At 27.8% G+C, this 12721-nt stretch overlaps 1 protein-coding gene across 1 annotated transcript; it reads right to left on the bottom strand.

Moving 5' to 3' along the window:
• Positions 1 to 9964: 9964 nt before the first annotated feature.
• Positions 9965 to 12303, bottom strand: LOC132943167 (uncharacterized). Its single transcript, XM_061012020.1, has 2 exons — positions 10655 to 12303; positions 9965 to 10573 (listed from the first exon to the last, which is right to left on the bottom strand). Exons 1-2 carry the CDS (start codon positions 11943 to 11945, stop codon positions 10419 to 10421), a joined length of 1446 nt encoding a protein of 481 aa, XP_060868003.1. The 5' UTR covers positions 11946 to 12303; the 3' UTR covers positions 9965 to 10418.
• Positions 12304 to 12721: the final 418 nt, after the last annotated feature.

Raw genomic sequence — 12721 nt, 5'->3', positions numbered from 1 at the left:
TGCCCTAGGGCGTTATTGGTAGTTAAAGCGGTACTGAACGCTTAGGACGGTATTCTTCGATTATACTCTATACGTAACAACAATTAATATATTTTGTGTATCATAAATATTTTACATAACTAAAATCAAATACAATAAAAATAAAGATTATTAAGTAGTGTATTTTTCATTGTCAGTTCCAATCATTTTTCAACGGTGCTATTGAGGCTTCCTTGATCCTACACAACTGCACCTTGGCATTGGATAGTGGTGTGAAGTTGTGAAATTAAATTTGAAAGCAATCATAAATCACCACTTTTGAAAAATGACTCTGATTGGAGCATGTTTGATACCGCGCTTGCTAACATTTTTCTGAAATTATATTTTTTTTACGGATTTCCGTGTTCAGTGATCAGCTTACGGAGAATCTATAAACTGAGAAATTCGAAAAAATACCACTTCAAAGTATCAAATAGTTACGGTGTATTGTGGGTCAAATACAATTTTTAAGAACATAGACAAAATTACATGAAAAAGTCCATACAAAAAATATTATGATGAAAAAAATATGTTTAAAAATAACTTTGTTGATAACCCGGTAGCCATACTTAATACATTCTCAGCTTACTCTGAGGTTTTAAAGTTAAAACTTAATTCATAAAGAAAGAAAATTAATAAAATCATTTCAAATAACTGTATATATACCAAATACCTACTAACATATAAAAAAAAAATATAAAAAAAAATAGTTATTAAAATAAGAGCTATATTAAATTATTATGAACCTCTAGAATACTTGAAATAAAGTATAAACAATAAACATTAGTGGACAATTATTTTTCAATAACTTTAATAACCTACTCATTGACGTCCCAAGTTCACCATGTATTTCATGATTTTGTTTAACTAAAAATTAGTGTCAACAATTTGAATCATGAACTATTTTATGTATTTTTTTTATTAACTTTTTAAATGAAGCTAAAACTTAAACAGTTTTAAAAAATATGTGCTAGCGTACAGCTATACTTTTTCAAATTATATTGAAAGAAATTGTAAAAGTTAAGTAATTCATTACAAAAGTGACGTTGTCAATTAAGATCCAAAAAACAATGATGTGATACTTTTGTTTAACTTTTAAGTTAAAGTAATAATTTATTTATAGAAAACTCCGTTTTATTTATTTAACTTTATCTACGAAACTCTTTCAGAAACTGTGTCAAACAAATTGATATACATATAGTTGAAGCTTTTTTTTACTTGGTGGCTAATATATACATTAGATTACTTTATTATATTCTAAATAATTGATGTAGTTTATTCTATGGGGTAATAATTACTTATATCTTATAGATTTAGATAGAGTCCATTTAATTTAGTTCTGAACTTTTTATAAATCACGGAGGGCTATCCCAAGGTGAGTGATATACATTGATATAAAACCCCCTTTATAAAATATAACGGATTCGTTTATGTGTCATCTATATAATCTTAGAAGAAAGTTGGTTAAATTTTTATAAGAAAATTAACGCAATAGTTTGCTGTATTCTTTTCTTTCTTCGGCTCAAGTGACCAATGACAACTATTTATATATATATAATAAAATACTAATTTCAACTAATTATTTCTACTATTTCTCCAAACAAGATACATTCATAAAATCTCTTAGGAATCAATTATTTAAATACTACATTAAATATATAATCCATACCACGAGGATAATATATACATAAACAAATATTTTCAACTTATTCCAAAATTAAAATTAATTATTCATGTGGGCAAGTCAAAAGCAACAGTTACGGATTAATATTAAAAATTAAAATAATTTTGAAAAATGATACGAACTGCCATTAATGATTCATTTGCATCCCACATAATATTCGGGCAACCAAACGGATGGATTTTAAGTGCAATTCATAGTCATCGGACACAACGTGGTCTGTCTATGCTACATGGCTATAAAATATCTCCCAGAGGACGAAACTTCCGCAGTAAACTCTTGTAACGGGCCGAGCATTATGTGTGGTCCCCGACATAATAATTGTCATATTATTAAAGCAAAACGATCATAATTTCGTAGTCTGAAAGTTTCATTAAAAAGTTAGGTTCGTCGTGGAAGGGGACACGCGTGCAGGAGGGAAGTTCTGTGGAGGACGCTATATTATATGTATAATGTGTATACCCGCTGTACGGCATTAGGGAGATGTTTTGCTAATTGCATTAGCGGTTACCGGGGACAAAGCCACCTGAGACCTGATGAAATATTACTCTCGCTTCAATGTCGTCCGAAGGGATGATTACAACGGAACGCATATACACCCCTTTGTATATTCTCTGGCCTCTACGATTCCTCAGCTAAAGTTCTGACCTAGTTCTACTCGCCTGTTCTAGTTCCAATGTCAACGATCTCGTATTGTTGACATTAAGTATATTGCATGCGTGGACCTTAAATGAAGCTGTATAACAATAATATGCTTCGTATACGTATTATAATATCATGCGACAATCCATTAAAATTTGTTCAACAATGGGCACTGTGAGTGCAACTATTTACTACTCTAGGTAGTGATTATCATTTTATAATGGCATTAGGTAAACTGTTTTGCAATTAATTATATTAAGTAATAAAATAAAATAAAGATCTCAAGCAAAATAATCATAGTGTAATATTAACATATTACACTGCGGAATAATACATTATAAGTACTTATAATGGGCTGTTATAAATTCTAATAAATTAACACATTCATTGCCTCTATTTTATGCTTTCGTTAATCTAAAAACCATTTTTTATATATATTGCACAGTTAGTATAAACTACACAGTTTTACATATTTTTGTAAATATTATGTACAATTGACAGATTTTTTTGTATTAAATAATACTGGCATACTGCAACAAGTTAATCCAAAATTTGAACAGCTTGTATTATATGTTTAACTCTGCTGTTTACTATTTATAGGTTTTGTTCAAAATTAAAAATCGTCTATGAAACACTTTCGACCAAAATTGACTTGGATTGTTAGTTTTCAATAAATAGGAATTTTGATCATTTTGAAAGTGTTCCTGAAAAAATTATCATTTTACAAGTAAATTCTATTGAGCCACGCGCGAATCTGTAGCAATTTAACAAAATTAGTTTATAATAGCGGATGCCCACTAAATCACCCTTTGTCATAAACAGAATATGAACAAATTCTTGTTGTGGCACTGATTACCCAGTACATTGAAGTATTAAAATTCAATTAAGTACTTAGTTCAACAGTATTCAAAAATCATACTTTTTTTATACAGATAATCTAACCCAATTAGTTAAACATTATTATTTTACATTACACAGTGACACTCTCTGTACTCTCGCCTCTCGGTAACTCGAACCTTGATAACTCGAAATTCTTGACATTTCGAACAACTAAAAAATTCCCCTTCAAATAACATTAACATTTAGATTTTGATAACTCGTAATTTTTAGTAATTCGAAATTTTTTTTTCCCCCGAGAGTACACTGTAACATGTACGTAGTACACCTACCTTTTTAGTTATTTAGTTAATTTAGCATATATTATTACTGTAGCATAAATTAATATAAAACTATTTTAATTTTAATTCAAATTTCAAACCCGTGGTTCCGCACAACCTGTACGGCTGACAGCAGTCCTTATATAATTATTTAAAATGGTCTTTATCAACAGTTTTAATACTTAAATATAATAGTACGAGTATAAACACTTTCTAAGGAAAAATAATGTAAACGTCACACATAATAATTAAAAATAAAATGTAATTAAAAATGTAAAATTGTCTTTCAAGTTACAACCTTAAAAAACATGACATTAATAATATAACAAAGATACCTACTGCATAATATGAAACATTTTAATGTATGTATGTACTATATTGTATAATATACTTATATACACAGATGGACATTTTATAAAGAAATATTTGCACTGCATAATTCAGATACCCCATAATACACATACCCACTCAAGCCAATCTACCATAATGTTATTCGTATCGTCATTGTTAATAAATAAAAATCAATAATATAAGAAAAAATAAATCCAACTATTTTTTATATTCACTTGTTAAACGCATGGATTATTATTTATTTATATATTTTACATAAATATATATATATATATCATATTTTTAAAAAGCAACTTATTGACCTTTGAATAGGTTCATAATATATTAATTCAATCAAGCTCACTCACCTGATGTAGGCATATTATGATGATTATGTTTTAATTGAATTTAAAATAATCTATTGATTATTCAGTGATTCCTAATAATATATTTAGCAATTTATAACACACTGTATTAATTATTTTGCTGATAGTGTCAAATTTTTATAATAATATTTTTTACTTTTGATTACAAAAAATAAAAATTTTCATATGGTTCGATAAATATAAAAGTTGTTCAACCAATATCTCCTTAATCATCTTCAAATTATTCATTAAACTAATCAAAGTATTTTTTTATATCTATACAAAATGAATAGTTACACAGATTTTAAGTACATACGTAGATATTAGTGAATATGATTAAACTATACTTCTTGAAACGTTGAAGTATCGCATTTACCTAAAAACAAAGTACCTACCTAGGTAGTTTATCGAAGGGTTCAGCTTTCATAATTGTATACCCATTTAAATATTTAATTGCGAATGCAATTACTGATTTTTATCATTGAACACACCAATGAAAACAGTATGTTCAAATAATTCTATAATAAACCTGTATAAGTACATCTGTATTAGATAAAATAATATTAAAGATATTTTTTTTATTCGTCGGGGTATTAAATATAATATAATAAATAAATTATTTCTAATTAAATTGTAATTGAAATGTTGATCTTTTTATCGATATTTTGTTGGTTGTAATAATAAACTATTGTTAATACAATTTTTAAACCATAATATTATTACAATATAATATACCTAATATAATATAACACATAGGTACTTACTACTTTACATATGTATATACTATCGCTTAGTGTCAAACAGACAATCAATTTTTACCAACGGGTCTATTAATAAATAATAAATATACTAAATATAATATAGTAGTAAACTATTACTTATTAGGCATTATTGAATCGAATGGCAGTAACCAGTAGTTTATTCAGACCTATCAGGTAATAACTAATAATGTAATATGCAATACCATAATTTATTGTTATAAGTACCTAAGTACTGAGTCTTATTTTGATTTCATTTAATTCTAGTCTCAGTTAGTTCATATTATAATGAATCGTGTATACCATTAGGTATATGACTTAATAATTCTCGAAAACAATTATTTTTATAACTACCAAGGTACTTACCTTTTTTATCGCAAAAAACATTGATATACTGTATTTAATATAATATATATTATTATTTTTATTTTTATAATGCAATGGTTAATGTATAATTGGATTGTGATCTATATTCTATACAGGTACTTAGATTCTATTGGATATTGTATTAAAATATTGCATTTAAACCATAATAGTTTTATAAGTTATTCAGACTATAGATACATTGTAAATTCTTACCATAGTGCGTCATGAACAGGATTTACTAAAAATCTAGTATCTTGTTTAAAATTAATGACTGCTCAATATTATAATAATTTATAATTTACTTATCATATCAATATTATGTGTGCATTGTTCATAACTGCACACGAATAAAGAGTATTTAATCAATAACAGACACAAAGTACCATACCTACTTGTAAATAATAGATAGGTACTATACATTTGTATGGTAATACCGACAAAAAAAATTAGGTATACAATATTAAACTAAATAATATGTAAATATTAATGAATATTGTAAATTATAATATAATATTTGCATTAACTTGAAAAATATTATTATAATCATCATTGTTCCTTAAATCATTGATAAAAAAAAAAATGAACTATACGAATATTATTTACACACTATTATTATACAAGTGCAGCAATCGACAACCATAATAATAGCTACGTGGTCTACATTCCTGCAATTCAATAAATAAATTATAGTGGGTATAGGTACCTATGTTCAATACCGGTCGGTCATGCTGTTTGTGTATGAAATTACATTATTATAATATCATTATATTCACCATGGACTGCCGAACACGCACATAAAGGATTATTGCGTTTCGAACGGAGATATATTGGGTACAGTACACGTTTAATTATTGCAAGTGAAGAAGGGTACTGCTACTATTCAGACTCACGGTGCCAAAGGATTTGATTTCGAGTTCATTAAAAGGCCTCTGTCCAGTATCGCTGAAATACCTACTACGTAGGTATAAAATACCGAATGGAAAGAGAACCGTTCGCAAAGACGTACGGTAGGTAAAACATTACCCAAAAGGCCACGACTGGTAATGTAATTACAACATTCTACAATACAAAGTCTCAAAACTACACACAATAATAGGTACTCACTGCGTTTGAAACAAAATAATACTTTATACAGATTATAAATTTGCCAAACAAATTTATTTTACCAATAGATATTCTACAAAAGAGTGTTTATTATATAAAAACAATTTTCGTTTGTTGTCCAATAATAGATTTGTTGTAAGTACCTTATATGTATAAAACATTAAAATAAAGCTCGGGAATGAAATTCATACAATTGAAAGGTATGTTAGTATAAGTATAATCCTAAGTTCTAACTATATTAAAAACGTGTAACTTAATATAAAACTACCTACCAATATTATTATATTGTAAACATAAAATGTTGAATATTATCAATACCCGAATATAATTATTAACGGTTTTTTAAAAAGCACATTGATATTATAATTATAAAATATAGTATTCAAGTATATAAATAATTTATGTTTCGATAAACTTACCTATAATTATCACTAGTATAATATAGTATATTATGTAATGCAATTTATTTTTAGTTTATTAGTTATACAGATAGAAATATATACTCTGTTTTTAGAAATCTATAAGAACAACTCATAAAGAATTTTTTTTAAATGATAGCTATAAACATTGAAAAGGTTATAAATTTCCAGCTAAAAAATAATTAGCAAATATTAGTGTTTTTGACGAATTGTATTCAAATTTGAAACTTTATTGACCTGCAAAAAATTATGTACATATATTTTTCATGTTTTTTAATTGATGTACTAAAAACCTATGAGGTACCTTGTATAAAATTTTAAACTGTATTGGCTTAGAAAAAAATGGATTCATATAAATCAAAAAAAATGTTTACATGTTTAAGGGTCCCGGTGCCAGTTTTTCAAATTTTCCACAATTCTATAAAATTTGAAAATTAAATTTTATATTTTAGTTGCCACCTCAATTATAAGACTTTTCCACTAATCTACTACCCGATACCTATTTATAGGGGGTTGATAGGATGTATTTAAAAAAAAAATGACTTTACGGGAATAACTTACTCTCAAGCTTTGTGAAATTGTCGGATTTTGATGACTATTTTTTTATCTGAAAGAAGAATACTTCCTACAGCCCGCACAATCTCTGATTTTTATTTTATTTCAAATAATTGTATTAAAAAAATTGTAAAAAGTGCTTTTTATCTTGTATTTTTTTAGACATATTATAAAGTTTGAGAATAAAATATTGGAAAACAGAGATCGATGCGGGCTGTAGAATATTTTCCTCTATATTGCCCGTTGATTTATATAAATAAATAAATCTCAAATGTGTATAAATAACTTAAAATAAGCCAACACATATTGAAAATTATATTATTTTACCTATAAAATTATATTATGAATAAACATTTGGTGAAAATTATAAGTATTATTCATTTTTGAATAACATCAAAATAACAAAATCGATTTTGTCAGAAAAACACACATCATTGTAAAGTGTAAACCCCATACAACGATCGCTCAAAATCTAAAAGAAATGTATATGGAGAGTTGATTGGCACATTTCCGGTGTATGGTCAGTGCAGAGATAACATCGCTAATTATTCATGATGAAATTGATACAGTTTCGGTGTTCTGTGTTAGTATATTATATATTGTATTATGCATATAGCCATATAGGTACTATATAGGGACTACATGGGGTGGTCAGCAAACAATAGGAAAAACTAAAATCAACGTACAATATATAACTTTTTCAGCTTCATAATAAGCATAATATTCAAATGACTGCAAATGGAATCAATAGGGGTAACCAGCTCGATACAAGATCCATCAAAGTCATAATAATAATAATAACTCTTTCATGCACGTGCCTGGCCACGTGTCTCGTATGCACTTGATAATGGAATTTCACACTCTAAAAATGACGCCATAATTATAACCATCTCTCGGGAATCGAGACTCTGGATTGCTACTGGATAATCTAATTTTAAGGATGACATGATATGATTATGAAAAATCCGTAAATATTACTATTCCATAAAAAAAAGGTTATGTCTTTTGAATTTGCAACAATATTATGATCTAAAATTTGTAAGTAAACCCATTATAAAACATCAAAACTGATAGGTACAATGTACATAATATTATATTATAACTTTGTAAATAAAAATGAAAACAACTCATAAAATGTAAATAGTATTGATGTTGAGTTTATATTATGTACAAACTATCAAATGTGTATTATACAATTTTTAATTAAAATCGGTAACTACATAAAAACAAAATAAACTAATTAACATTTTATCTATTGAAGAAATGTATGTAAAAAGTATACTTTTGATGTTTTCATTCAAAATCGAAATATTTTTTTTAAATTTTAACTCGTGTCATTTATTTTAAGAACAGGCAAATCATTAAACATTCAACACAGTTTAAAATAGGAATTTCTAGTAGTTATTAATTAATTTAATCAATTATATCGCACTACAGTACCTATATCCTATATTCCTATATTATTCGCTAATAGTTTTATACATGTATAATTAAGAAATGTGTAATATTATATTATATGATAATAAGTTATGTCCATATTTAATTTACATGTTGGTGAGTGATTTTAAAATATTATCATTTTCATTGTTCAGCTAAAATGGGTAAGACATTAAGACATATGTCACGTATGGAACTGTTTAAAGTCCAATTGTAAATACTTTGAATAAAAGCTTATAAATAAAACGTATTATTTAATTTCTTTTAGAAATATATTTAAAAAGCTATAACCATAGAATAGTATATATTTAAAATAGTAAAATGATATTCATTAAGTTTAAGCTGTACTGGAACTACGGGTAATTGACAGCCGTACAATTAGCAATAAAAAAGGTATAGTGCTTTTAATTTATTTTTCTCGCAATGGTATTCCGGTATTCAAAGAGAAAATTAAATATAAAACATACACCTTGGCAATTTAAATGTGCTTGGCTAAATCACAACAGCAAGTATATATACTGATGGATGTGATGACATTTCCACCTTATCCAAGTCGATAAATCCGTCAGTAGGAAGGCATTGTTTTAATTTAGTCCGAGCAGTCCTCATAAACCGTGCCATATGTGCCCTCCATAAACCCCCTTAAAACATATACTATATGCGCACGCGAGTATCAAACAATTGCCGAAATGCAAAACCCACGGGTACAATTACTGGGGGAGCATTGCTCTCACCATTAACGTCGTCCGGACACCAGGTGCTGCCGTTTAAACCAACCCTCGAGTATATCGAGTATTCGATGATACCGATTGTCAAAACACAATGAGTTCCCCGCAGTGATCGACATCAATAAAAAACAAATAATAATAAAAAAACTACAGCCATCAACAACAACTTGGATTTTCACGCGTGAACCACTATCGACAAATTTAGAAAATAAATATTAGGTACGCATCATACCCTTATGGACCTTATCTACCGTATAATATAATATAATATTATATTATTATTCATTAAAATATAATATGTAAATCATATATTTCGTTTATAAAATTGTTTTTACTAAATAAGATATCAATGCATATATTATTACAACAGATTGCTGGTATCATTAACTATTTATTACGGGTGTGGTACAATCGGCCGACAGACATTTGGTCGACAGACATTTGGCTGACACGCAATAGGCCGACATACTAAATGGCCGACAAATTTATAGGCCGACACGCATTAGGCCGACATATTAAATGGCCGATTAAGTAATTTTATGTTGAGATAGGTAAATTATGCACACACACAGATATATATATATAGGTGATACTTATTCTTAAAAATAAAATTTAGTGTATTGTTAATAATTATAAGTACATTTTATATTCCTAATATGTTTTAAAAATTAAAAAATTTGATATTTATACATAAAAATAAAAAATACTAATAAATTATTATTGAGTACATTTTATATTCCTAATATGTTTTAAAAATTAAAAAATTTGATATTTATACATAAAAAATAAAAAATACTAATAGTTTATAAAATTATAATTGATAATTATGTTATATAGTTAAATGTTAATAAATAAAAATTAATAGTGCAAATTGTATGCAATACCTCTTATTGTCTCGAGGGTTGTTCTGTTTTCTTTATCATTTAGAATAGTTTGAATTTGGTTTTGACGTTTTACGTACTTTGAACTTTGTTTTGGCCTTGCTTGTCCGGATAAAATAATTTGAATTTGCCCTGGAATCAAAATGTATGTATAAATAAATTATATTTTATTGTAATATTAGTAGAATATTTTTATTCGTGAACTTATCTTACCCACAACGTGTTGTTGCTCTTTTCTCATTTCCTCAATTATACGATACACCCCAACGTGATCAGCTCCTACTAATACTTTCCATCTTTTGTGCCATGCTTCGACTTTGTTTTGTGTCCTTGGAATATTGTTTTCATGATTGAAATGTATTGACCAAAATGATGGTGGAAACAATGGCTCATATCGAGATACTATTCCATTTCTAAATTTCCTTCGTACTTTTCCATGCACGTAATTTTCTTCAAAGTAATTTTGAATGTCATAGGGTAATGAATCTTTCAATTGATCAAAAGCATTAGGTATATCTGATGGGTGTAAAAATGCAAGTGACCACATACATCGAAGTTGTAAACTAAATTCTTCATTTTCTCCATATTTAGTAGCCAATCCACTAGACTGGATTTTTCGCCAAATATTTTGGCCTAAATGAAAAAAACACCCTTTTTGTTGGCATTCTGGAAATACTTTATTAGCTGCATTAATTGCAGCTTTTTCGAAATCTGTTATAATACATTTTGGTGAAACATCGAAACCGAAATCATCACAAATTGATATTAGGTCTTCGAATAAACGTTCGTAACAACATTGTTGTTTACTGGTCATTAAAACATATACTAATGGCAAAATTCTAGAATTATTTCCACCAACAGGTGCATGTATGGTGTACATTTGTAAAAATATACTTGGCACAGTTTTAAATGTACCATCCATAACCCAATAATTGGCATTGACAAGTTTTGATATTTCATCTTTAGTAGAAAAAATATATATTTTGTGACTCTCAATAGTACTTTCTTTTAGTAAAAATGTTTGACCATTAAAAGACTTACATAAGTTAAGAGGAATATCTATTTGTGAAAGACTTGTTGGTTCTGGTGGATTCTGATGTTTTCTACACCGTGAAATAATTTTTCGCGTTGCTTCAACTGATGGCATGTATGGCTGAGAATTGACGGGGATGCGACTCGTTGCTTCCTGTATTATTTGCGAAGGTTTATCTCTCGAAGACAGAGCTTTTGAAACAATATATTTTATGTTTTTCTTTACCAACAATCGGCATGGGTCAGGCCCATGGTTGTGATTTAAAAAAGAATTATCTTTAACAATATGATTACCATCAACAAGAATTGTTACTGCTCTTGCATTACAATATTCATTATTACTATTATGCCGTTTAGTATGTTTCCTCTTTTCACATTCCCAATAATATTTATTGTTACGGTTTTTGTTTTTAATCATGATAAAATTGTCAATTAATAATTTTGTACCAAAAATTTCAATTTTATATTCCATAATTATTTAATGCAAATACATAAATTAAATTAAACAACGACACAAAAATGAATGCAAAGACGCGGCGTGGTTACGAATCAACTGAAACAGTATTTATGAACATGCAATAGCAATACCCACTGTAGATTACAGGCTATAGGTATTAGGTATCGTTAAATTTCGATAAGTTATCGATAACATTATTACAACAAAAGACAACACTACGTTATCGAATTGAAAATGTATAGCTTATACTTAATTTATTTTAGTGTCGGCTTTTCGTAGTGTCGGCCTTTTGACCTTGTCGGCTAAAATAGTTTCGGCTATCTGACTGTCGGCCTATATAGCCGTCGGCCGTTTGGATTCGGCCGGATGTCCGTATTCCATTTATTACGCTATAGTCATAATATTATCACAAAACGCAGTGTCCTACAGACAGAATTTTCCAGGAGGAAATGAGCCAAGAAAAAATATAATGTAAGTATATAACACTGAACATTTAGTTGAATAAAAAAACAGTCATGTATTTTTCTTATATATTTTTATGATATTAACAGTGAAATGGCCACTTCCACGGAATCGTCATTGAAGAACAATAATAGATATGGCCAGTCGCGTCTCGTCAACGTACATCAAGTGGATAACTACTACTGCAGTGTTTTTACACGAAATGATGTACCTATGAATAATAAATATGCTGTAAAAATAACACTCAGACTGTCTCAAAGTAAAAGCAATTTTATTAAAATAAATAAAAAACGTTTCGTTGTAATTCTAATACAGACGCAAGACGTCCA

The sequence above is a fragment of the Metopolophium dirhodum genome, chromosome 4 (assembly GCF_019925205.1).
Source record: "Metopolophium dirhodum isolate CAU chromosome 4, ASM1992520v1, whole genome shotgun sequence".
NCBI classification, from domain to species: Eukaryota; Metazoa; Arthropoda; class Insecta; order Hemiptera; family Aphididae; genus Metopolophium; species Metopolophium dirhodum.
Note: the sequence above shows the minus strand (reverse complement) of the source record. Positions and strands in the feature narration are given on the sequence as shown.

Excerpts from the sequence above, each read along its gene's own strand:
- LOC132943167 (XM_061012020.1), bottom strand. The coding sequence starts at position 11,945 with ATGGAATATAAAATTGAAATTTTTGGTACAAAATTATTAATTGACAAT. Across the intron at positions 10,574-10,654 it reads AGAGCAACAACACGTTGTGG|GGCAAATTCAAATTATTTTA; the intron begins GTAAGATAAGTT and ends TTTTGATTCCAG.